General features: G+C 31.3%; 1 protein-coding gene and 1 long non-coding RNA gene across 3 annotated transcripts; both read left to right on the top strand.

The window, feature by feature from the left end:
* Positions 1-11,144: 11,144 nt before the first annotated feature.
* On the top strand, positions 11,145-11,764 carry LOC133780279 (uncharacterized). Its single transcript, XR_009869203.1, has 2 exons — positions 11,145-11,346; positions 11,445-11,764. It is a non-coding gene; the product is annotated as an uncharacterized LOC133780279 (long non-coding RNA).
* A 12,387-nt stretch (positions 11,765-24,151) lies between these two features.
* LOC133834516 (zinc finger protein CONSTANS-LIKE 1-like) lies at positions 24,152-27,337 on the top strand. Of its 2 annotated transcripts, none has more exons than XM_062264156.1 (4): positions 24,152-24,437; positions 25,921-26,427; positions 26,683-26,829; positions 26,995-27,337. In XM_062264156.1, the coding sequence occupies exons 1-4, from the start codon at positions 24,333-24,335 to the stop codon at positions 27,082-27,084; spliced, it is 849 nt and encodes a 282-aa protein (XP_062120140.1). In that variant the 5' UTR covers positions 24,152-24,332; the 3' UTR covers positions 27,085-27,337. The 2 variants fall into 2 exon arrangements, with proteins under 2 accessions (XP_062120140.1, XP_062120141.1); XM_062264157.1 differs by lacking the exon at positions 24,152-24,437 and adding an exon at positions 24,874-25,313.
* The last annotated feature ends 410 nt before the right edge of the window (positions 27,338-27,747 follow it).

Consider the following 27,747-nt stretch of genomic DNA (forward strand, 5'->3'; position numbering starts at 1 on the left):
CACGGGTCGAGGTTGCAAATTGAATTAATTAAAAAGACAAATAAAACACACACACAAAACAATACTACCATATATCATAATATGTATTACCAATCATGAGCAGTTTCATAAGAAAAGTCGAAGCAGAATACCTTGTTGGCTAATTTTGCAAGTTCTCAAATCAAACCTTCAGCAGTAAAAAGAATTATTGCTTTGTACTTAAAATCAACAAAAGAAAAAACAGAAGAACATTATATAATCAAACAATCAAGAATAAGAGATAAAAAGAAAAAGAAACTGATTCAATTATTGATCCTTATGCAATCAAATAATTTAACATATATACACTTTCACAATCATACTTGTGCAGTTATTTTTAAATTTAGTTATTGATAAAAAACATGTACATATATTATAAATTATCACAACACCTTTTCCACGATAGCCATAATTAAGTAATAATAAAGCAGAATCAAGTAAATTTAAAAAGTAAGATTTCACAAGAATATATATATAAAGAGCGACCGTAATATGCTCTCTTTTTTTGACGCATTAGTATGTTCTTTTTTTTATTTTTTGGTACATACATAACAACTACATTAATGATTTTCGGGTTATATCGGACAAGAATCTCTCATCAGATTTGTAAACTATCTAATGTATTCATTTCTCAAATATTATTGGTATGCTTTACAAAAATTAAAATTAATTATCTATATATTATAATTTTAACTCTAAAAAAATTAACATTGAATACATTAAAACTGAAAAACTTACTTTTCCATAATTTATAAAACATGTTGAATCAATATATTAATCTTAAAAAAAAGTGAGCAGAGTTTCCTCTATTTTTATAACATCTCCCAAAATACAAGTACATATAAGTTCATTCAAACAAACACAACAATCAACATGCATAATTTCGTCTATAAACCAACGCAAGACACATAATTCGCATAACTCACTTCACTAAGACACACATGTTTTCAACCTTCTGTTATCTCCACAACACACAATTTCATATCAGATGTTACTTCACTACGGATGAATATCTAATATATTCAAACTCTTATAACAATTATTTGTATAATATCAAAAAGGGAAATAAAACATTAAGTAGTAATCATTACTCACCTTCAAAATTAATCTTCAACAAAAACACAACACGACAAATTCAAACAGGTAAATATATTTCATACAATAAAAGTTTAAACAATAATGAGTAAATATGGTAAACCATATGTATGATTTCACAATATGGTAATTAGTATGATTTAGACTATTCAAAGTTACTTATTAAATTAAAACAAGTAAACTCAAATTTTAACTATAGTACTTAAACTAGTAACTTTCTAATCAATTAGTTAAACTACTAAAATTTCATTTACCAAACCATAGTTACAAAATTAGTGATAAATTAATAATAAATTTGGATTCCTAAAATAATTAATTAAAATTAACTTAAATTTTTTTAAAAAAAATTAATATATGTTTCAATAAAGAAAAGCACACTCATAATCAATATTAACAATGTTAAAAAATATATACATTGTGTAAATAATATAAAAAATATGAAATATTAAAAAATAAATAAAGTTTGTTTTAAGTGATCTTTACCTGTTTTGAAGCTTGAAAATGTCTTCTAATCCTCCACAAACGTTCAAAATCGTTCAAAAAATACAAAAAAAATCAACCTATAAAACCCATTAAACCACACTAACAATCTCTTAATGTTTGGCCTAAAACTTTAAAATGAATAAATTTTATGAACATATACATGATTTAATTCAATAATAGTGGAAGAAAAAAAAAGACGCAAAAATTGTGGAAATGAAACTTACCGTCGCTGGGGAAGAAGCTTTGCGCAAGAGCGAAAATGAGAAATGAGGGATCTGTGTGGGTCGTGGACGAAAGAGAAGGGTTATATGGACCTTTTCTCAATAGTATTTTAGCATAGAAAAATGGTCTTCTGATATTTGAGACATTTTCTCTGTGATTTTCATTTAAAGTTGAAAAAAAACGTAGAGAAAGCCTATATTTGTAGTAGTGATGTGACGTGTATTGTAGTTATTTAGGATATCTTGCAAATTTTTCAAGAAATTCTAAATAATTTAAGACGACGAAAACAAAGTTTCAAACAACTTATTTTACACTCGTATAAAAAAAAACAGGCACGTGTGCAAAATACTATTTGAATCGAGATTTTGACATTCTAAGTTATTCAAAATTTTCTAAAAATTCGTAGGATATCCTAAATAACTACAATATACACCATCATATAAAAAAATTTAGGTTAAAACTGATTTACGTACCACAAATAAAAAAACAACATATCAATGTGTCAAAGAAAAAAAGAGAGCATACCACAGCAGCTCTCTTTATATTTATATATAAATATATATATATATATATAAATGGAGATGATATGCTGACATTATCATTAATATTTTAGTAAAGTAATCTCTTGTTAGTGCTATAACCAACTTACTACCTTGTTGTTTGTATTAGCACAATTTAATTAGTTATCTATTGTTTTGAATAATATCATTTTTAATATTTTGTATATGATAAATCAATTCTAAATTGAACATTTCTATCAATTTTTTGGTGAAAATATATTAGTTTACAATGAAAATTACCATAATTTATTTTATTAATTTTTTTAGAATTAAAATATATTTATAAAATTAAAAGTATATTAATTAAATAATAGGGTACTAATAAATAATAATATATTTGTTTTTAATTAGTATCATATTGCTTAACTAATAAAAAATTATAAATATTTTCAAACATATTTTCTTTTAATTAAATAAATTAAGGCTATTTTGTCATAATAAAAAATATTTCACTAGTTAATATTTCACCAAAACTAGTGAAAAAAATACAAATTTAAAGCATTTATATATTATATACAATATATTGTTATTATTAAATAAATATGTTTTTATTCTAAAAAAAATAATTAAATAAATTAGGATAATTTTTTTATAATTGAAAATATATTTATTAAAATTGATAGAAGTGTATTGAATTGTACATTATAACAATGGTATTAATAATTAACAATAGAGTACTAAATTGGTGGTATTTTAAATAATAAGTTACTAAAATGATACATTCCATTATTTTAATATTCATTGTTATTATTATAGACTTTTGAAAGGAGTGAGGCTGTGAGGTTAGATTTTTGTTTTAATTAATTATTATCATCAATATTTTAATTATTATAGAAACTATAATAAAATGAATAAATCTATAGCAAAATGAAATCAATAGAAATAAATAATGTAAAATAAAAAAAAATTAGCATACCACTTCATCCCTCTTCCTATCCCCAACCAAAAAAAGCTCCGTGTAGTAGTGAGAATTTAATCCCATGTAATTTGATTCGTCACCTTCTAACTCAATCAACTCATCAAATTAAACATATCAAAAACATGCATTGCAACCTATAAATAAGAGTGCAAAAAGATGTTTGAATTATAATTTGGGCATCCTAAATTATTCGGTATTTTTTTAAAAATTGATGAGAAAATCTATATAACTACATTATATATTGTCATGTAAGAAAAATAAAGTGAAAATATTAAAATTACTTATAGATGACAATTAAAAACAAGGCTTATTAGGATCCCCGGAATTATTACCAATCCAAATCGTGTCCCCCGAATTTTTCAACTTGTTAAAAATTACCCCTGAATTATTCACGTTACTGAAATGTGGGACTTCCGTCCAATTTTGCTAACGAAATGGTGATGTGGCAGTTTGGTGGCCAATGTAGTATTGCCATGTCAATGTCTCGTTTATAATATAAATAATAAATATGATTTTTGCTCTCCGAACTATTACCATTATCAAATTGTGTCCCCCGAATTTTAAAAATTAAAAAATCTTTTGAATATTAAAATAAAAGAAAAAAAAAACCATTAAAATTAAAAAAAAAAATTGATGGTGACAAAAAAATTGCTTGAATGTTGGGCATGCGTTAGAATGAGGTCAAAGTTGGTTGGGTAGCGACATCGTCGACAGACTGGGCTCATGTGGGTCTCTGGCGACATTTAGCTTTGGTGTCGCCTATGTTGTATGATTTAATTTAATTTAAATGAGTTTTTAGTTTAATACTTTTTATATTTTCTTTTTCATTTTCAAAATATTGTTTAAATTTTAAATTTTAGAATTCGAGGGGTATAATTTGGTAACAGTAAAGGTTTGGGGGGTAAAGTCATATCTATTTTTGTTTAAATTATACACGTGTCAATCCACATCAGCACTCCAGTATCGCCATATCACTATTCTGTTAGCAAAATTTGATAGAATTCTCGCATTTCAGTAAAGTGAATAGTTTAGAAGGAAATTTTTAACAAACCAAAAAATTGAGGCAGTACGAATTGGTAACGGTAATAGTTCCATGAAAAGAATCCTAATAAACCTAAAAACAATCACTATTATATAATGGTACTTTATATATAAATCACTTCATCATGTATTGCATTTGCACCAAAACCTTCCTCATAAGAATCCAAAAAGTGCCTTCAACTTTAAACTTTGAGTCATAAAGAAGAGGTAGCAAAAGGGTCCCACACGTGCCAAAGCCAAGCAAAGCAACACGTCTAGAAAGATAAAATAAAAAAAGCCACTATGAGACAATCACCTCCAGCTGTTTTTTCCTATTATCCCATCTCTTTCGCCTTTGTTATTTTCTCTATTCCTCACTACATTCCTAAAATGTCCATATGTAGCCAGGGCCACAATCCCTTCATTTAGTTTGACATTTTACAATCGCCGAAATGTCAATCAAGAGCATATATATGTACATTCATATACATATATAGTCATACATACATATACATTTTAGAGGCATATTTAGTTCATACTCAATCATGCCTTTGTTGATCTAACTCAAAGAAGCAAATTATCACTTCATAGCTCATACCACAAACTCTTGCCATTAGTGACACTATCCCCTTTTGCTTAGTGGTTACACTAAGTTATTTGAATTTACACTAAAAAGGAAAGAAAGAAAAAACACAAAAAAAAGTGTCTAAATCCACTTCATCTTCTTAATTTACAAATAAGAAGATTTCAAAGTCAATGGGTATTGGGAAATTAATTGGGTCAGTACCAATTTTGTTCTAAGTTGGGGTGGTCTTTTATGCCACATTATATCTAATCAAATACAATCATCACAAATTGTAACCCTATGATGATGTGTTAATTCTTCCAATTCTGTAGTGCACTTTGGTGGTTCACTTATTCCTTCGAAAATATTCATTTGTTACGTAAAAGTTAAATTTTGTTAATAATTAGAGCACATTTTTGCTATTTTTCCAGTAATTTCTTTCTCTGTAGTCCACTACTAAATTCCAATTTTCCAGGTGTTGAAATGTCCATTGTGACACGTGGAATCAGCCGATTGGTCGAAAATAGCTATCTTCCATGACATAGACAACATGAAACAAAGAATTTTAACTTTGTGTAAACTGAAAGCCTTTTGTGAAGGTTCTTATAGAGCTTCCTTTTTACAATTCTTTTTCTTCCTAAAGTGGGAGTTTAAGGTTTTTATGTATTTTGGTAGGCCAATCCCAAATTGTACATTCCTCACTTCTCAGTCTCTTTTGTTCTCTTTTTTTTTTTTTTAAAAAAAAGCGGGAAGAAAGCATATACATGCTATAACTTTAGATTTTATATGGTCTTAATTGGTTGAAATTGTTTTGCGACATATTTTTTTTTCACATTTTTAAAAAATTACTTTACAGCCAAGCTTCATATTCTTTACATGAATTTTCATTCACACTTGAAAGCTATTTGACCTTAATAATAATTAAAATATGCTAGTGAAAATGAAGTATCTGAGTGGGCATCCCTATTTAGTTTTCAAGCTTTGCTTTCACATGTACTTTTCATTATACACTGTACACTATTTGTTCGAGTCTTTTTTTTTTACACATGTCTATGATGAATGATATATGCATTAAAATGTATTAAAATATTACACCAACTGATGTGACAATATTTTTTAAAAATATGGTTATTGTTTGAAATAAATTTAATTGGTTAAATGAAACTATCACGTCAGTTTGTGTAATATATTTTAAAAATTTGTAAATTAATACCCAATTTTTTATAATATGAAAAGTACCCAATGTCTATTTTTATCAGTTTTCGTTGGTACCCACTCTGATAGAGCTCTTAGATGCTAACTGGTTGTACGTGTCAGCCACTTATTGGTCCACCTTATAATATTTTATAAAAAAGTATTCAAAATGATTTTAATAAAAAAAATTACTAAAAAATATAAATTTATATAAAAATATTGAGAAAAATTAAAAACACGTGTCAGCTCCTCATTGGTCCATCTTATAAATGATTTTAAAATAAAAAATATAAATTTATATAAAAATAATTAGAAAAATAGAAAAAATAAATAAAAATAAGGGTGTACACGTGTTAGCTCCTTATTGATCCACCTTACTTTTATTTTTAATTTTTTTTTTATATAAATTTATATTTTTTAACTTTAAAATCATTTAAATATTTTTTTATAAAAAATTATAGGGTGGACCAATGAGGAGCTGACATGTGTACACCCTCAAGTGATTTTTAATTTTTTTTTCTATTTTTCTATACATTTTTTTTTTAATTTAAAGTCATTTTAAATTATTTTTTATATGATTATAAGGTGGACCAATAAAGTTTCGATACGTGTACACTCAGTCAACTGAAACCCGATGAAAGTAGACATTGGCTAATTTTTCGGCTAATTCCCCAACTTCTTAAAACTGGATTTCTAAAAGTGTATTATAATATGTATCAAAACTCTCAACATATGTTTACTTACTTACTTAATTAATTACATTCCATTAAAAAATGGTTTACTTTCATTAAGGTCGCTCTTCATTCCAATATAATTTCATTTTAATTCCCTAGTAAGACTTAATATTCTTTAGTTTGTTGATCTTTAAGTTTGAGAAAGGGACAAAAGTTAGGTTCACTTTCAACATATTATTTTTTTAATTCCTATTGGCAATGTGGGCGAATAGGGCTCACCACATTGAAAAAGAATTTGAATATTTTGATCAAATTGGAATACAGAATCCCTATCTTTCCTTTCTTTTTTTACAGCTAATAACTTATTGTTTTTCTGTTTTTCTATTATTTTTTCATTGCTAAAAATAATTAAAAATTAAACAAATCTAAAAGGTCGATGACATAAACTAACATATACATTTATATATATAAATATATATATATATATTTATAGATAATACGTAGTTATCATGGACTTGATAAGTTGATATAGTTTGAGATAAAACAATTAAAAAAAAAGTAGACTTAAAGTGACCTAGTGCCTAAATTTATTTATTTATTTTCATTAAGCTATATTTTATACATATAAAAAAAGTTATCGTATCTAGTTGTTAGTAAACAATATTTATGCAATGAGAAGAATTTATTATCAGAAACATCATGGTAGGATTCTGAATAGGACCTCATTTTAAAAAGTTTACTGAGCTAACTGAAGATGATGATGATTAGGTATAGTTTAGTTGAGATGTTGGTCTTTTTCTATGATTTATTAATCTATTGTTTATTTTTTTAATATCCTTTGTTTCTTTATTACCTTCCAAATCAGTATAATTACTTCCTCGAAGAGCAACTAGAAAGATAATATAAAAACTAATTAAAATATAATATATAATTTTGTGCCTATATACTATAAATATATAGTATATAATATATCTATACCCGACAACGACAAGAATGTCAATATTATTAGGCAAAACTATTGTTTGTGTCCATACAAGATAGATATTTCAACCCTATTCTTATTGTCATGATCAGTTGTGATACAAATATTTCCATAACTATACATTATAATAATAGACTTTATTGGTTATAGAAACAGAAAAAACTTGCGAAAATTACTGTTTAATATACTTTTAGTCAATAATATTCATCATAATTGATGGCTTATCATAACCTCAAATCGATCAAGTTGTTGTCAATCTATTATTAGTACATACATATATATCTTGTGTATACTTTTTCTTTAGCCTATGAGATATAAATAAATAAAAACTTCATTTTTTTTTTGTTTTTAATATTGTCAAATGTGTTAACATTACAAAGAAAAAGGATGGTTAAAAATAGAAGTAAAACAAAGATATATTCTAACTCCAAGTTGATAAAGTCTTTGACATACCTTGTAATATAAGTCAAGAAGCAATCAAAAGAAATGCATTATGGTAAACCCTACCTCGTCTCTAAGAGTTATTATGTACATATATTATAGCTAGATTCTCTAATAAGCCGCCATTTTCATTTGACACACACATATATATAAATATATATATATATATTATTGATTTGTGGCTGGGGTTGAATTTGGATATAGTTTATGGATAGGTATCTATATGGTATTATGTGATTTTACAAAATATTATTTTGGTATTCTCTGTTTTCAATAATGCTTATATGGTATTCTATATTTTAAAATCGTACATATTTGATATCCTAAACTCAAATTTAATTAATAAAATTTTATCAATTTAATCAAACTGCTGTCAATTATATAAGTTCCAAATTTAAATTTAATTACTTAATTACATATAACTGATGACAGCTTGATCATATTGATAAAATTTTATCTATCAAATCTAAATTTAGGATATCAAATACGTATAATTTTAAAATATAAAAAAAATGAACAAATTCCTTTATATATATATTTTAAATGAGAGATAAAAAGAAAAGATTAATAATTCTACCCTTTGACAAAGTGTGTGGTGTTATTATCATTTCATTAATTAGGCGCAAACCAATAGACATATAACGCAAATCTTGTCATAATTACTCCTAGCTAAACATCAAATGATAGATGTTAATAATGCCTCAAGGGAATTATTAGCAAAATAAAAAACACACGAGGGTGATCATGATTACTCGAACTACTCTCGATACTTCTTTTATTTCTGACGACAAAACTAGCAATAGGTGAGCCTATTATATATAATTAATCTCTCTTATAATAATAATAATTTAAAGATGGAATCTCACTCTAATCGATCTTTGGAAATTTGGAATTATTACCTCGGTCTCTTTAATTAGGACTGTCTTGTTTGTGATAGTCATCGAAAAAAATGTAGAGATATCTTACTTTTGTATTGAAAAAATTGTGTGATCTTAATATTTATATATATATATATATATAAAAATAGAGTGAGTGAGAGAGAGAGAGAGAGAATTTGATGAAAAAGATCACGATCCATATAGTGATGAACTTAAACCGTAGCAACACTCAGAAAGAAAAGTACAAAATTAATAAGGACACTGGAAATCTTGAAAAATAGCACGCTTAACTCAACCATTCCTATTCTCTAAATCTAATTATGATACTGATGAGCATAATTAAGAATTTAAATCATGTAAGACAAGTATTAAAAAAACAAAAAGAGATTGGCAAACATATATATAACATTGAAATATATTTATAAAGTTAAATCTATATTTATATAATATATAAATCGATCGAATACAATAAGACAGCGTGGCAGTCACACTCATGCACGTGCCTGGCTCCATTGATAAATGACACATGTTAATCAAATTCATATTTTCACCCATATATATCTTTTTTTATTTGAAGTGAAATAAATAGTTGTGAAAGAAAATAGAGGAAAGTTATTGCATAATTTCATAGATAAGCTTTAGGTCACTTCTTGTTAAAATGTTGAAAGTATAAACCAATAAGTGATAAGTGATAATATACTATTATTTTATGCTTTTATAAATATAATGATAATTAATTCTATACACTTTTCCGTGGAATTCTCTAACATGTCTTAAAACTAGTAACATAATCAATTTTCTTATGTGAATCTCTTCCAAAATAAAAGTAATAAAAAAGAAATCCTCAAGTGAATATATAACAATATGGATTTCATTTAATATGATCAATTATTGGAAAAGTCTCATAAATGGTGGTAGTTGGTGAAGTTATAAATATAGAAGAACAATTACTCACCTTTCCTGCTTGGTACTGAATACTGAATATTGATCATGCATGATATGGTGCTCAGCTCCCAGTCTCAACCCAATAATTCCTACAGTTTTGTTTCATTTTCTTAAATTTAAATGAAAAATATTACAAATTGGTTCAGGAGTTTTATTCTCCCACGCCATTTGATACTATGACAAAAGACAAAAATAAGTCATACAATTAAGGATATTTTTAGCTATATGTTATACAAATCATAAAGGAAATGTCATTAAAACAAAATATGACGAGAACAAAATATGATGAGGATCATGAATATGATATCACTACTAAAAAAAGACATTTTTAGTGCTTATAAAATTATCACTATAGATTTTTAGCATCGGTATAGCAACTGATGCTGAATTTTTCGACACGTTAGGTGAGAAATTTTGGTGACGGCTAATAATCACCACCAAAAAATTATAGACATCGATCATTAGCCGACACGAAAACACGAAAAGGGTATAGATATTAGTTATTGACCGTCAACTAAAATATCTGCACTTTTTAGCAACGGCCAACGTCTTTGACCAACACGGTGATGTGAAAAACAATTTTAGTAATGTATTTTGAATTAATGATAAATATGTACAATTACGTACAAAAACATAAGCAATATTATATATATTAGGGGAATTAGCGGCAAAATTATCTAATGTTTTTAAAAACTTGTGAATTAGTATCCAATTTTTTTTTCTGTGGCAAAATTACCAAATGATAAGTTTCGTTGGTACCATTAGGTTTGTTAAAACCTGACTTTGTACACAAGTGTCAACTCCTTATTGGTGCAATCCATAATTTTTATAAAAAAAAATCATTTAAATTAATTTTAAAATAGAAAAAAATATTTTAGATGTTAAAATCATGTAAATTAATTTTAAAATTAATAAATAAATAAATAAATAAATTTAAAATCTGAAAATTATTTTTGAAAAACTATTTTAATTAATTTTAAATAATAGAAAATGTACTTGAAATTATTTATATTGATTTTAAAATTAAACATAATTAAAACTAAATCTAAACTGAAACAAAAAAAATTAATTAAAAGGATTAAAATAAATCCTTTAAAAATATAACAATTTAACCAAACTAAAAAAAATTTTAAAAATTGTTTTTCCTACTTTCTTCCCTCTCGTCTCATGTGTTTGGCTTGTGCGTTTTTTATCCTGCATTTGGCTTTTGGGTATGGTCGAAAGTGTCTTCGATGGAAGCATGGTGGCGGGGCTTGTGCAGCAAGGTGAGGCTGCGATGGTGGTTCTCCCTTGACGTTGGTAGGGAGAAGAAATGGAGAGGGAAAGAAGTCGGGGAGCTTGGTCGTGAAGGTGGTTCTCCATTGACTCTGACTTCGCATTTTCTTTCTTATTCTTTTTTGTTGCTTCTTATTGATTGAAACCATGGAGCTTGGTCGACGTTCTTGCAGGTACAACCATGAGGCTTTGTTGGACTTCACCTATAGGTGGATGTCGGAGATGGGGATCGAGGTTGGGGTCGTAGATCTAGGCGTCAGAGATGGGGATCACGCCTTGGATTTAACTTTCTTGGTTTTTTTTGGTGAGTTAATTTTGGGTTTGCTTGAATCTAGGATTTCGTGAATCTAAGTTGGATATTTGATTGAAACTAAGCTTTGGTATTTGCTTGAAATTTATGGGTTTTTTTTTTCAATTATGTAAAAAAAATTCTAGTAAATGTTGTATAAGTTGAATTTATGTGAATTTGAGTTGATACATTTTTCTTGGGATAGTCAATTTTTATATAGCTATAGAAAATGAGAAATTATTTTGCTTTGGGTTTTAGATTTTAGAAGTCAATAATTTTCTTTTTAGTTTTAATTTGGGATGAGGAATGGGTGTGAAGAGAATGATCACTCTATTTCTTTCTTAAATTAATGATTGTTTTAGTTTTAATTTAAGATCAAGAAGGAGATAACACGTGTGTACATAGTCAGGTTTTAATTGAACTAATAAACTAGGTACCAACAAATACTAATGGAAGTTGATATTGGGTATTTTTTCCACAAAAATAAATTAGTTACTAATTCATAAGATTTTGAAAGCATTAAGTATTTTTTTCCCGCTAATTCTCCTATATATTAACATTCAACAAAGTTTCTTTTCACATTTAATTTGCGATTACATTATAAAATATGATAATCGAGATATGATGGCAAAATCCTCTACATATACTTGAATATAAAGGCATTTTACATTTAAGTCAACAAGGAGTTCTTTAATAATTTTAACAAATTAGGTGTGTTGATATATAGAAAACAAAATATCACGAAATGATAAATTTCTAAAACTTGAGAAAAGTTTAGTTTATTATTTGACAAGTCATCTTATTCATCTGCAACACTTACTCTAACTATACCCTTTATTTGCTTAAAGCAAAGTAAAATATGTTCATAACACTGCAGTTTAATATATATTTTTTTACAAATTTAATTCCCACGTCTTATATACATTATTCATATTACAACTTAAAAGAAACATGAGAAAAGAAAATTGATATTGAGAAGTTAAAATTCATTAAGTAATATTTTTTAACATAACGCGACTCAAACTTTTAAAGAATGACTACAATTATTATTAAGCTTTAATAATATATGACCGCACTTTACACCATCATTAAGAATAAGAATAATCCAAGCCCAAGTACAAAAGCACAGGAGCTTGTCAAAGCAATTTCAAATTTGGCACTTGGCACTTCACATCACAAACAAGTTATTACATGGCCACACGCTCTAAAGCGCGTGAGATTTATTATTATTGTCATGCTTTATAAATAGGGTCTCTTGTTTTTTTAAGTCATTTAGTAATCTAATTTAATTTCGATAATTTTGTGCAAAATGATATCCAACACTCTAGATAGGTGGTCGAAATTTTTTAGATAATTGGTCAAAAAATTCAGACATCATTTTGCAAAAAATTATCAAAACTAGGTCAAAGTGCAAAATAACTTCAAAAAAGATGTCATTTTCATCAATTACTCTTATAAATATGTGTTCTAATCTTAATATGTTGTTGGTCATGTCTTCCAATAATCTCTACTAATTTAGTAATTAGTGGTTAGTTTTTATAAAATTAAGTGTGCAGTTATTTTTTTAATATTTAAATGATTAAACTAATTAGTTGATCTTCATTTTTCCTTCGAAATGGGCTATATTCCTCTTTTTTTTTTTTAAGAAGAATTGGCCTCATTAAAACCTCAAGAGCAAAGCCCATTGGAAAAAAGCTTAAGAGGAAAAAGAGTATCATAGAGATGTCATTGATGTGGGTCATCGACCCTAATAATAGAGTCAATACAATAAGGGTAGCCAAGCCACCATATACATGATGATCATTTTTCAACAAAGCCAGTTTTGCTAAGGAATGGGCAACGCCATTAGCAAGTCTAGGACAATGTTGAAAGGAAATATCAAAGTAATCATTACAAATGAAAATAACATCTCTAACAATGGAACCTAAATAGGAAGCATAACAACACTTGTTCTTAATAGCTCTAACAACATTGAGACAATCAGATTCCACAATCAAGTCACTATACCCCAAACTTCGACATAGTTTCAGCCCATTGAGAACTGCACTAGCTTCCGCCAGCTCAGGAGATATATTCGAAAAGGAAGACCATGCAGCTGAGGGCAGAACCTCATTATAATGGTTACGAAGAACTACACTAGTGCCCATTTTCATATCAGTAGATCGAAAAGTTGCATTTGTACTCATCTTTAAAACACCATCGCGGTGTGGTCTCCATCTAGATGTAGCAACTGTATTTGGCCTCTCAATTGAATTGGGACAATGTAGAGTCCTAGAATGTTTACTTATTTAGCTAGCTAGTAGTAGTTGTAGTATTTTAAATTTCATGGATTTTGGTTCAAACCGGGACTTAGTTGGAAACTCCTAGCAATAGTTATGGATTTTATAAGTTTAACCTATAGTTTAAGAATATTAATTTTAACATAAGGTTTGATTAATATTGCTGGTTATAAATATGATAATTATTATAACCTAAGGTTTAGATAGAGCCAATAAGAATATGACACTTGTCATGAGCATGGTTATTCCTAAAGTTTAGATAGAGCTAATAGGATTATGACACTTGTCATATGCTTGATTATTAAGGAATTATTATTTTAATGATAAAATAAGGGAATATAAGACTTAGTCTTCACCAGAATCTGTTAGCGTCGTAATTTGACTCAGTCAAAGTAGTTATCCAACCTTAATTATGATAAAAAAAATGGAATTACGTGTTTAAAATAATCATGTATGCCGATATATCGCAGCATTAGAGCCGATATATCACCTGACGCTGAATACGGAAAAACATGTTGACGTTGCACGATCGTACGAACGGAGACTCGGAACATAGGGGCAGCCGATATATCGCCACATAGGGGCGATATATCGCCCTAATTAATCATTTTTTAAAACAAATTTTAATTTTAAAAACCACCTTTGACTCCTTAGACCTACCTCTGTTAGTTTTGACCGAGTCTTCAGCATCTGATTGACGAAAAATCAATTATCTTCAATTAAATTCATTATTTTTATTCAAATCAAAATGGGGTTAGTTTCACTCCTTACCTCTATAAATAGGACCTAGTACACAGCCCTTTCACTTACTCTTCAGCTGTGATTAGACTTCAAGGTGCTAGTGAGAACATAAGAGTGATACACTTGGGTTGGGAAAGAAAAAGCTTTATCATTCTTAAGCTTTATCAAACACTTGGGAAGTAAGGATTAGAGTATTTCGGTATTGGAGTTAGGCCAATCTATAAGGTCAACAAAGGTACCCTTATTCTTAAGTTCAATTATGTTTGATTCCTTAGTTTCTTTAGTTTTCATTCAGGTTCTAACTTTTGTTATGGTTTTGTGGTTATGTTTTTAAGTTCTTTGAACTTAAGGTGTTTTTCGGTAAGTTTTCTTTTGGTGGTTTAGTTCTATTCTTTTCATCCCTTTCCTTTAGAAATACTCACTGTTCTATTGCTGGTTTTAGGAGTATTCCAAGCCCTGCATTTGTTCTCATATCCCGGTTTTGGTAAGAAAAGTAGGCTAGATCTTGTATGTTTGTATGATATGTTATGCTTTTATGTTATGTTATGTATAATATGTTATGATAAATTTATGTTTTAATATGTTATGTTATGATTTACCTTACCTCAGATATTAGACAGGGGACGTAGATGGTTTATCACATGCCATAATGGCCATTATTAGTATAGTCTTATATGGAATATGTTATAATATGTTTATAGTATACGTTATGATATGTTTATAGCATATGTTATGATATGATTGTATGTGTATGTTTATGTTGTTAGTTTTTCCTTGCTGGGCATTAGACTCACTCATTTTCTTTTAGTGTGATGCAGGAAAATAGATGCAAATGCGGAAGGATTCTTGGAAGCTTGGTGTGTGTATGGAAGTGAATGGAGTGGATGGGCTGAGTGTCGATTCGAGAACAACATTTTTGTTTTAGTTTTTTTAAATTACGTTTTTATGTACTTTTCCACATTTAGTTTTGTAAACACTTTTATTTAAAGTTATGTTTTATTTTAAAACAATGAGCTCATTTGTGTATTACAAATATTTTCTTTTAAAAGTTTCAATAAAGTTATGAATTTTCTTATGTATGTTCTTTTCAAAGTTGTAGATATGTCTAGTAGGTTTAATGACCTAAGTCTCATAGGTAGTTGGGTCATTACAATTGGTATCAGAGCAACAGTTCATTTACACAAAATTCTCCTTGATACACACGCTCAAGCTCCGAATCTAACTGCCAATGTAAGTATTTATGTTTTAGTTATTATGTTTATGTGTTATAGCTAACGTTTTAGTCTTATGTTTTCAGTTAAGATATGGATGGAGATTTATCATATAACGATATCCGACCCATTAAAGCTTTAAAAAGGATTAGAGAGCCAAGAAATACCATAGGAATATTGGAGAGAATCACTCGGAGATTTCTTTTATTCCATAATCAAATATTTCATTTCCAAGAAACTAAGCAAAAAATGATGAGAGCTACGGAGCAATATATTTTAGTAATTAGGCTTTTTAGAGATTTTCCTTTTGTAATTGCTGCTTTGGAAGAAATACGGGAGACAATAGATGTTGAGGATGAAGTACCACCGTCTATGAGATATTATTTTCTCATAATTAGATTTACATCTAAGATGGAATTCCAATTCACACAAGAACAAAAGAATAGAATCTTTACCAATCTTCCAAGAGGAATTTTTTAGGCTCACGAAAATGATGATTATGAAGAGATAGATGATGACATGTTAGATGAAGGATCTGATGTAGAAGATCCTGATTTTTAGAATAGATTAGTTTATTTATTTATTATTTTGCCTTCATGATTGTACTTAGTGAAAACTGTTTTTCCAAATTAATATCATTGTTATTTTGATGACATGTATGAGTTTGGTTTTATTTTTTGCAATCATAATAAATAATAAATTTAATAAATAATGACTAAGTTCGGTGAGGGTGGATACAAATCAATGAACTGGGTTCTCTATATTGAGAGATAGAGGGCCATAGTAGTGGGAACGATTTTATTGATCCCAGCCCTCCCTCAGTATGGTTAACTTTGGAACAACGATGAGTTTCGAGCTTGAGAACTAAGTCATGTAGGATAATTAGAAACAAACTTAGAAAATAATAAAGATGGCTTATTTTTCTAAGTTTAGAAACACACCCTAATTATAAAGAAGGCTTATATAATTCTTTTCATAAGAAGTCATAATTAATAGGTCCGAGTTATGTTTTCTTAGATTAAGTTTTTTCCTTAGAGCCTATTAAGGAAAGTTCTAACATGTTTTTCTCAACTGTTAGAACTCTGCTGAAGATGTCGCTCCGAAGATCTGCTTGCACCAATGGCAATGTCCCCAACGTCGCCCCTGAGATGAATGAACCCCTTCCAGTTCGTAGAAGGGGAAGGCGTCCAAATGCCAACCGGAATGCACCGCCGCCGGTTGATAACACTGCGGAAGTTGCCAGACTACGACGACAAGTTGAGGAATTACTGCAGCAGTAGCGACATTAGGCTCAGCCTCAGCCTTCGCCTCCGCCGCAACCACAGCCCCAGCAAATGGCTCCAGCACCCCAACAAGTTGGTCCATATGGGATATGCCCAATGGCGAACTATGCGCCATACCCAGTTCAACATATGGAGCCCATCTATGAGCGGTTTTGTAAGCAGCACGCTCCAAATTTTTAAGGGACAACTGACCCCTTCGAGGCGGAAGAATGGCTCAGAAATATGGAGTCGATCCTTTTGCACATGAACCTCGGCAACGCGGACTACATATCCTGCGTTTCGTCTCTACTCAAGAAGGATGCAAGAATATGGTGGGACCTAGTACAGCAGACTCACAATGTCGCCACCATGACTTGGACCAGATTTATGGAGCTATTCCACAAGTACTACAATTCAGCTGTCATTGCTCCAAGGGTCGAGGAATTCGCTAGTCTAAAACAAGGCAACTTGACGGTAGCAGAATATGCTCGGCAGTTCGATCGATTAGCTAAGTTTGCATCTGAGATGGTTCCAACTGATTTACTGAGGGTGAACAAGTTCGTTAGAGGACTTCGACCAAAGATCGAGCTAGGGGTTAAGCTAGCAAACCCGGGGATTACTACTTATGCCGATGTTATAGAAACGAAAATAGAAGTGGAAAGGCTTCAGGCAAACATTAGTAAAGAGAAGGCTAGTAAGCCTAAGCCTAAGCAGCAGGGTCAAACCGGAATGGTCGGAATAACCACAACAACAACAACCAGCAGTCTAATGACAATAACAGTAAAAAAAGACGGCATCCTGACAACAAGCAGTCCGATAACAATAAAAGAGCACGAACAAACAATGGAGGAAATAGGCCGGGTTATGTAGAGTACCCGCAATGTGCTAAGTTTCAAAAGAAACATCTTGGTGAGTGTCGCGCAAAAACCAAGGGATGCTACAACTGTGGTCAGGAAGGGCACCGGAAGAAAGATTGTCCCTAGCTCAAGTTAGAGGGGAAAAAGGATGATAAGATGGTTCCTGCCAGGGTTTTTGCTCTCACCCAAGGAGAAGCTGACGCTAGCAATAAAGTAGTTACAGGTCAGGTTTCTATTCTCCATAATAAATGTTATGTATTATTTGATTCGGGAGCCACTCATTCGTATATCTCGTTAGGAATGATAGAGAAATTAGACAAACCTTGTGAAAAATTTAGAACTAGGTTTGTAACAGAATTACCTTCGGGTGAAGTAGTCCTATCATCACGGATACTACGAGGCGTACCAATCAAGATAGAGAACGTAGAGCTAGAAGGAGACCTGATCGAACTAGAGATTTAAGACTTCGACGTGATACTGGGAATGGACTGGCTAGCAAGGCATGGCGCAACCATCGACTGCAAATGTAAGCAAGTGATGTTCGAGACTCCTGACAGTCAGAGGCTATGTTTTATGGGAAAGGTTTCAGGTCTACGAACACTGCTTATTTCATCACTTAAAGCTTAGAAGATGATAGAAAAAGGATGTTAAGCATTCTTAGCTAGCGTTACGGATGTGGTAAAGGAAACACCACTAAAGATCGGAGATGTACATATTGTAAGGGAATTTCCAGAGGTATTTCCTGACGACTTGCCAGGATTGCCCCCAACGCAGGAAATTGACTTCACAATCGAGCTAGTACCGGGCACCGAGCCTATCTCCAAGGCACCATACCGAATGGCACCTACCGAACTCAAGGAGTTAAAGACGCAGCTACAAGAACTCCTAGACTTGGGTTTCATTAGATCGAGCCATTCACCATGGGGAGCACCAGTTTTGTTTGTGAAGAAGAAGGACGGCAGTATGCGGATGTGCATAGATTATCGAGAGTTGAATAAGGTGATGATTAATAACAAGTAGCCACTACTGTGGATTGACGATTTGTTTGATCAATTCCAAGGAGCGACCGTGTTCTCAAAGATTGACTTACGGTCCGGGTATCATCAGCTCAAGGTACGGGAAGAAGACATTCCTAAGACAACTTTTAGAACTCGTTATGGGCATTATGAGTTTCTAGTCATGATTTTCGGTCTTACCAACGCTCCAGCCGCATTCATGGATTTAATGAATAGGGTCTTTAAGGACTACTTGGATAAATTCGTTGTAGTATTCATTGACGATATCTTGGTGTACTCAAAGGATGAAGTCGAGCATGAGAAACATTTAAGGTTAATCTTGCTGCGACTGAAGGAGCATCAGCTTTACGCCAAGTTCAAGAAGTACGAATTTTGGCTTTCAAAAGTAGCATTTCTCGGCCACATAGTATCTAAGGACGGGATTGCTGTAGATCCTTCTGAAGTAGAGGCTGTGAAGGATTGGTCAAGACCAAAGAATGCGTCTGAAGTAAGAAGCTTTATGGGACTAGCAGGCTATTATCAAAGGTTTGTAGAAGGATTTTCTAAGATAGCCACTCTGCTCACCAACCTGACTCGGAAGGAGCAGAGGTTCAACTGGAATGATAAGCGTGAAGAGAGTTTCCAGTTGCTAAAGGATAAGCTATGCTCAGCACCAGAACTTTGTGTACCGACACCCAATGACAAGTTTGTAGTCTATTGTGATGCGTCAAAGCAAGGATTGGGTTGTGTGCTGATGCAGAATGATAAGGTGATAGCCTACGCCTCAAGGCAGTTGAAGGATTACGAGCAACACTATCCAACACATGATATGGAGTTGGCAGCGGTGGTCTTTGCATTGAAAATCTGGCGTGAGATCTATACGAATACGAACCACAAAAGCCTAAAGTATTTCTTCACTCAGAAGGAGCTCAATATGAGGCAGCGCAGGTAGTTAGAACTAGTAAAGGATTATGCCTGCGAAATTTTATACCACCCAGGAAAGACAAACGTAATTGCTGATGCGCTAAGTAGAAAGAGTTATGAAAGTCTAGCAGCTTTAGCCGGAATAGAAAAGTCGCTACAACAGGAGCTGATCAATGTTGGAATAGAAGTAGTCATTGGTAGACTGGCTAACTTGTCCATTCAGTCAAGTCTGTTAGAAGACATACAGAATGGGCAAGTGCTTGATGACACGTTAGTAACACATATGGATGTAGTTAGAGAAGGGAAGGCCACATATTTCTCGATATCAAGTCAGGGGTTATTAAGATATAAGGATCGGGTATGCGTGCCAAACGATCAAGGGATTAAGATGACGATTTTAGAGGAAGCGCACAATACCCCATACTCAGTTCACCCAGGGTCGATCAAGATGACTCACGGCATCAAGGCAATGTATTGGTGGTCAGGAATGAAAAGGGAAATAGCGTAGTACGTGTCTAAATGTTTGGTGTGCCAGCAAGTGAAGGCAGAACATCAGCGGCTTGCAGGCTTATTGCAACCACTCAACATTTTAGAATGGAAATGGGACAATATAGCTATGGATTTTGTGATGGGTTTGCCTCGAACGAATAAACAACACAACTCAGCTTGGGTAGTAATAGATAGATTAACCAAGTCAGCTCATTTTCTACCTGTCAAGACTTCATACACTGCTGAGCAATACACAGATATTTGTGTTCAAGAGATAGTAAGACTGCATGGAATCCCCAAGACAATAGTGTCCGATAGAGGATCAGTGTTTACATCAAGATATTGGAGAAGCTTGTAGCAAGCTATGGGTACCAAGTTAAGTCTTAGTACAACATTTCATCCTTAGACAGACGGTCAGTCCCAACGTACCATACAGATTTTAGAAGACATGTTGCGCGCTTGTGTACTTGATTTTGGAGGATCATGGAGTAAGTATTTGCCACTGATAGAGTTCTCCTACAACAATAGCTACCAATCAACGATCGGGATGACACCTTACGAGCTACTTTATGGAAGGAGGTGTCGATCGCCGTTACATTGGGATGAGGTAGGAGAAAGGCAACTACTTGGACCTGACGCTGTTAGAGAAGCTCAGGATGCAGTAGCGCTGAGGTAGCCCATCACTTGAGAACTCCAAAGTTAAGCGTGCTTGACCTGGAGTAATCTCAAGATGGGTGACCTCCTGGGAAGTTTTCCCGAGAAGCGTGGGAGTAAGGACAAAGCACGCTGGAAGGACTCGTGTTGGTCTGTAGGGCCAATCGTCATTCCAGAAAACAGCCATAGTGACGTAGGTCATTACATTAAATACTCCAAAGATGTCTACGACCGTCCGAGCCGGTCATTGTGAATTGCCATGTGTCGGAGGCGAAAATATGGACAACAAATACAAATTCAAATTATATCCTACATTGATATTATCTCCATTGTATTACATTATAAATTTATTTACTTACGTCACAAATTCTATTAGTATCTTATATTTCTACAAAAAAAAAAAAACATTTTCGTAGTATCACAAATTTTAGATATATTTACTTAGTTTAACTATATCTGATAAATATATTTTATATTTCTTCTTCTATTTGGTACTTTTGGTATAATGAATTGTAAGTTCTTTTAATATGTGTTTATTTACTAATAAACAAAAATTATAGTAACATCTTTCTAACAAGATAAAAATGATAAAAAAATTCAACATTTTATGAGAACAATTTTTTTTCCTAGAATTAAATACTTCTTATTGTTACATATGCAAGGCACGCAACTATTTTTACTAGTATATATATATATATATATATAAATATAAACATTTCTCATACTATTCATCATTTAAATTTATTTTTTTATTCTTCTCTTTTCTTTCTCTCTCATCTACTTTTATTTGAAAAAATAAATCATATCATTCAATATAATTTTAAAAAAAGATTATAAAAAAGTGATGTGTGAGTGAGTGCTATTACTACAATTTATATGTATATATATATTATGATTAGTTAAATACACAATGAAATTGGTTAGGTACGAAAAGTTACAAAAACCATAATTGTTTCACTAAAGTCAATACGTGAGAGATGACTTTTGGTATATGCATCTATAAATCATTTTTTTGGATCCAAAATATTTCTTTGGAGTAAATAAGAGTACCAAAATTTTTTGGGGGCATTTGAAGACGCTTTAAGACAAGTTTTGGGGCGCCAACTGAGAGGACCTACATTGCATCGCCTCTAGTAGGTGATGCGTCGCAGGTCCTTGGAAACACAACACAGGCGACACATCGCCTGCATGGTGGCAATGCATCGCCTAGGTGTAGGTGTTGGACGGTCTGTACAAGACCGTACAATGACGTGTTTTGGGATTCAAAATTCAAATGAAATGATCTATTCTTATTGGTCGAGTCTAATGAGTATTCCTATACTATTTAAATGAGTCATTTGAGTTAATTGATGAATTGATCACTCACATCTCTCTCTCTAAAACCTATCTCTCTATAGCTCTCAAGATTACTAATTTTCTCCAAAATCTTCATAAAGAAATCTTGACTTGCATGAGGATCAATGTTTGTAAATACCAATCTCATTCCATTGTAGTAGCTTCAAGCAATCTCAAGGAGCAGGCTAGGAATAGAGATCTTTAGACAACAAATCTAAATTTGTGTCAAGCCTTTGTTACATTTTGTTGATTTATAGACTTGTGATTTTATGTATCAAGGTTCTACAACTCAAAAGTCCATTGTACCACTTGTTTTATTTGTGTTATGCTCTTTGTATTATTCTTTCTTTAGGGAGTAGATTATCTTGATTAATTCTTTTGAATTGTAATATACAAAGCTTGGTGTATAACCTTATACCCAATAATATATATATATATATAAACTAATATGAAAACTCCACCAAACATCATTCTTTTAACCTTATAATATAACCATATATCATCTTAATTTTTTTCTTCATAAAACTAGTTATACCCCTATGAAAAGTCCTCAATGCCCTTAGGAGAAATATTCTCTTTTTCTCTTCTCATTTCTCACGATTTTTCACCCACACTCACAATAAATTTATGTATTCTTTTTTTCTCGTCACATCACTCATGAATTGCAACTAACATCTTTATCTATTTTAAATTTTTTGATATTTCTCTTCAAATGTTATCAAAGTTGATGGAAAATAATCATTTTTTTTTAATAATGTGTGAGTGTTATTGTTGTGTATATATTATGGGTGTGTCCGAACGATTTCTGAACTATATCCGAACCATGTTTGAATTTTGTCCAAACATAAAAATCCTAGTTCCCATAAAGTACTTAGAAAATTGTCTGCTCATCAAAAAATTCATTTTTAAACAATTTTTTTAAGCCCAAATAGTTCAAAAAATAACTATAAACCACTATATAACTCACTCATAACCTATACACAACAATAACACTTACCTATCATCAAAAATTATTATTTTCCTTTAGTTTTGATAACTTTTGAAGAAAAATATAAAAAATTTGAATTAGATAAAGATCTTGCAAGTAGTGAGTAAGGTGAGAAGAAAGAAATAATACAAAAATTGAAATAAGGATTATTTATCCTAAAGGGCATAGATGATTTTTCACAGAGGTATAAAGTAAATTTTGTAAAAAACTTTTAAAAATGTATATGATTATATCATAATGTTCAATGAATATTATTTGATGGAGTTTCCAGTAATAGTCGGTAGATACAAAATTTGTACCGAAATATTAAAATGTAAAGTTTTTTTTTTTGAGGAAACAATGTAAAGTATTTTTAATGTTATACATTTAATTTTAAATAAACGTAATATGTTGGTAGTTATATTTTAACACAATTAGTATACATGGCACCTCACATTAAACACTCCTCATAATGAGAGCACGCGCTTTAGAGCGCGTGAGACTGTATCAGCCTAAAACACTAATGACTGCAGATGAGTGAGTACAGTGTCGCCCACAAACATGTCCACAGAAATGGGCTTGGTACAACTCACCAATTTGCAGTATAATAACACCCAAATTTTTTTAAAAATAAATGTAATATTCCAAGTATAAAAAGTTTAATGTGAGCTAAGAGCATATAAATTAGTATTTCCGTAATAAAAAGAAGAAGAGTTAGAAGAGTATGATAATAGACTTATAGACATGGGGACAAGCATTATAAAAATAATCATGTCCTTTTTCATATTTTGTCCTTATTATATTACATCATCTTGCAATAATTACTCAATTACCACTCATCATTATTTATATATATATATCATCTCCAAGTCTTAAAACATCAAATATCAAAGTAAAACAAGCCATTACTCTCATTTCCTTTGCATTTTGGCTGCTGTGTTTTAGTGTGGTCATTTTAACAAGTTTTTGTTTTTTTTTTCCTTTTGGCTCTGAACAAGTAGTGCCCTCTCTTCTTCTTTTATAAAAACTTTCCAGCTTTGAAGGTTTGGCTTTAAAAAATGTATGCAGAGGCAGGGCTTTTGTTCCCTTATTTCCAGAACTTCTCTGAAGGACTTCAGCAGTATGATGAGTTTTGCAGAACAGAGAAGTTAAATGCTTCAATGGTACTGTTTTTTCTTTATGCCTTTAAGTTATCAAATATTTGTACTTGTTATTTCAATTTTGTCTGACTTTTGCGTTTGGGTATGATTAATTTGCTTTAGTTTGACTATTCTGAAGTTGCTTTTAGCTTGTTTTATAGTGAAGTAGCAGTTTTGCACTTCTCTTTGTCTCTCAATGATCATCACTTTGCTTGCTGAAAAAATGGGGCAAAAAATAAAATGAGAAAAAAAATTATTTCATTGTAAACTCAGAATAAAAGCTCAAATCTTTCTTTCAACCTAAGTTCAGTATTTTCATACTTGAAAGATTGAAGTTCTTCAACATATTGATTTCCCCAAATTTCGTTCTTTGGATTATCTCAAAGATGTCTTGCATGTGATTGATGTGTTAGTACAAAAATGAAAAAACAAAAAAGTTTTTGTTTTTTGGGCACTAAAATTTCTGGAAGTATAAATGGAAACAGCTGGAGTTAGCTTTTATATGCTGGATCTGGAAAAAGATAGATTAGGAAAAAAATAAGTGTGTATGTATATGTATGTGTGAGGAAAAAACCATATTTTCTGTCATGGTTACGTGTTGCTTGATATTTCTTCTAGTTTCTTTATATCTCTGATGTGAACTTGTATTGGGTTTTTTGCTTTTTCCACCGCACTTACAGAGATACCAAAAATGAAAAAGGTTCTCCCTTTCCTTTTCTATAGGGGTTGGGGAGTTGGGAAAAAAAATTAAGAGGATAGCAAAGTTAATTCTCCTTCTTTAGATTCCAAGGCCAAAAAGGTTAAAATTTTGGGTTATGAAAAGAAAAAGGAACAGCCCTTGAACCCTTTCATGGGTTGTGTTTTTTTGCTCAAACTGGGTGATTCTCTTCTTATTAAAAGGTTTGTCTTTTACTTAGTGGATTTGTGTTTTTCATTGTTAAAGACGACTAAGTGGTGTTTGCTTTGTAATAGTGAAAGTGCTTTGAATCATTCTAACTTAAGTGCTTGATTCAAAAGCTTAATGGAACCTATTTATTCTGTTCCTACTGTGACTCAGTTGACAAGATTAGGTGGCTTAGTTTGTTTTGTTCTGGATTACACTCCCAACCAAAGTCATAAATACCAACCTTAAGCTCACCCCTTTAATGGTTTGCTCTAAACATTTCTATGATAAGACCCTATACTTGTCCATATATGCTACTAAGAAGAAACCCTCACTTCATATCTCTGTATTTTGTGCAAATATTTTGAGTTTAATGGATACTATACTTGAAACTCACTATTTATAGCAACTTACATATTGCTGTAGGGATTGAATCTGTGTTTACTTTACTAAAAGATATGATTTATTCATGTGGATTCTATTACTGTAAATTATAATTCTATAGATGTAATTAGGCGACTTTTAGCCTGATTAATGATTGAAAATAACATTTTTTTTTTGTATCACTGATCTCATTTCTTGGTGTTGTTAATTGCTAACTCCATTTCCTGTTGTTCAATACAGGATAGCATGGTTCAGCTTTCCATGGTGTCCGAATATGACATGGGAGCAGAAGGTGATCTATTCAAAGCTCCAGAACCAATTATAGAGGAACCAGTCATGGGACTTGATCCAGTGACAGCAGCTATTTCAATGGTATCTTGTGGAGAAGATGTCATGTCACGCCAAGCACTCAAGGTTGCAGACATTGAATCGTTTCAACAGGAGCAGCTTTTGAACGAGGTCCTGTATGAATGTGAGAAGGATCTCTTTGAGCAAGCAGCCATGGATATGTCGCTGTCCGAAGTCCTAGATATTAAGATTCCTTCTCTAAGGATAGATGGAAACTTTTTCCAAGAAAACAAACAGCTTTCGGATTCATCATTCCAGAAAAGCATCAGCTCAGAATCTTTGAGCTCAATGGAGTGGATGCAAGGATCTGTGACCAAGCCGAATTTCCTGGATTTCCCCGTAATGGATTTTAGTGCTGCTTATGGAATGCGCCGGGCATTTAGTGAAGGAGATATTAAGGTCAGACTCTATTGTTGATATAGTTTTTACAATATGAATATGTTATGTTGAGGTTTTAGAATAGAAATTATCTATCCATCTACTAGTTCATTTGAAAAGCCGATGTGTGAAATGGCCGGAAAGTTATGCAAATTGCAATTGAGTGCGCCAATCATTGGATTGGCTAACTAAAGCTAGGGACTGAGAAATGTTTAGATGTTTCTGGTCATTTCCACAGGATGGGGCTGGGTCATTGATTCTGAGTTTTTATGACAGACTCTTGGCAATGGTAACATAAGCCTCATCCATTCTCCCCACGAGCGGCCGATGATCATTAGCAAAAGTATCTCGGAGGAACGCAAGGAAAAGCTTTCAAGATACAGGAATAAGAAGACAAAGAGGAACTTTGGCAGGAAAATCAAGGTAACTAACAATTGTTCATCTATTATTAATGGATTAACTCTTTACATATTCACAAACCACATGGCCTTGCAAACTGCATACAATGACCTTTGTTGCAAATACAATATATTTTAAGCTCATCATCTTGGTTCTCACAAAATCTTTCTTTTTTCTTTTTTCTTTCAGTACGCTTGCAGGAAGGCTCTTGCTGACAACCAACCAAGGATCCGAGGAAGGTTTGCAAAAACTGAGGAATCTGATGGAAAGAGGCAATAGCTTTGATTTGTATAACAAGATTAAGAAGCATCTTAGGAAGAAAGTAGCTAGGTCAACGGTTCTCAATAAACCCTGATCCTCCTTTTCAAAATTCTGCTTAGTAGTTAATCTGTTATTGGTGTAATAACCTACCAACTTTGGCCTTGTAGAGTTGTAAATAGAGTAATATGCTAAATAAAAAAGGAGGCCAAGCAAAGTTGTACTTGTTCATATAATATGTTATGAAATGTAATATGTTGAGTTTTTGCTATAACTTCTTAATCAGTTATCAAAATTTCAGCTGAAGTATAGTAGTACTAAACTCCATACCTCTTCTTCTCAGATATTATATATTATTTTGCTTCAACTTTCCACCTACTTTTGTAATAGCCTACCAACTTTGGCCTTGTAGAGTTGTAAATAGAGTAATATGCTAAATAAAAAAGGAGGCCAAACAAAGTTGTACTTGTTCATATAATATGTTATGAAATGTAATATGTTGAGTTTTTCCTATAACTTCTTAATCAGTTATCTAAATTTCAGCTGAAGTATAGTAGTACTAAACTCCATACCTCTTCTTCTCAGATATTATATATTATTTTGCTTCAACTTTCCACCTACTTTTGTTTGTTTGCTCTTTGAATTATTATTGAGAAGTTTACATAAATATTAGAAAAATAAACA

Source organism: Humulus lupulus, chromosome 5, assembly GCF_963169125.1.
Source record: "Humulus lupulus chromosome 5, drHumLupu1.1, whole genome shotgun sequence".
NCBI classification, from domain to species: Eukaryota; Viridiplantae; Streptophyta; class Magnoliopsida; order Rosales; family Cannabaceae; genus Humulus; species Humulus lupulus.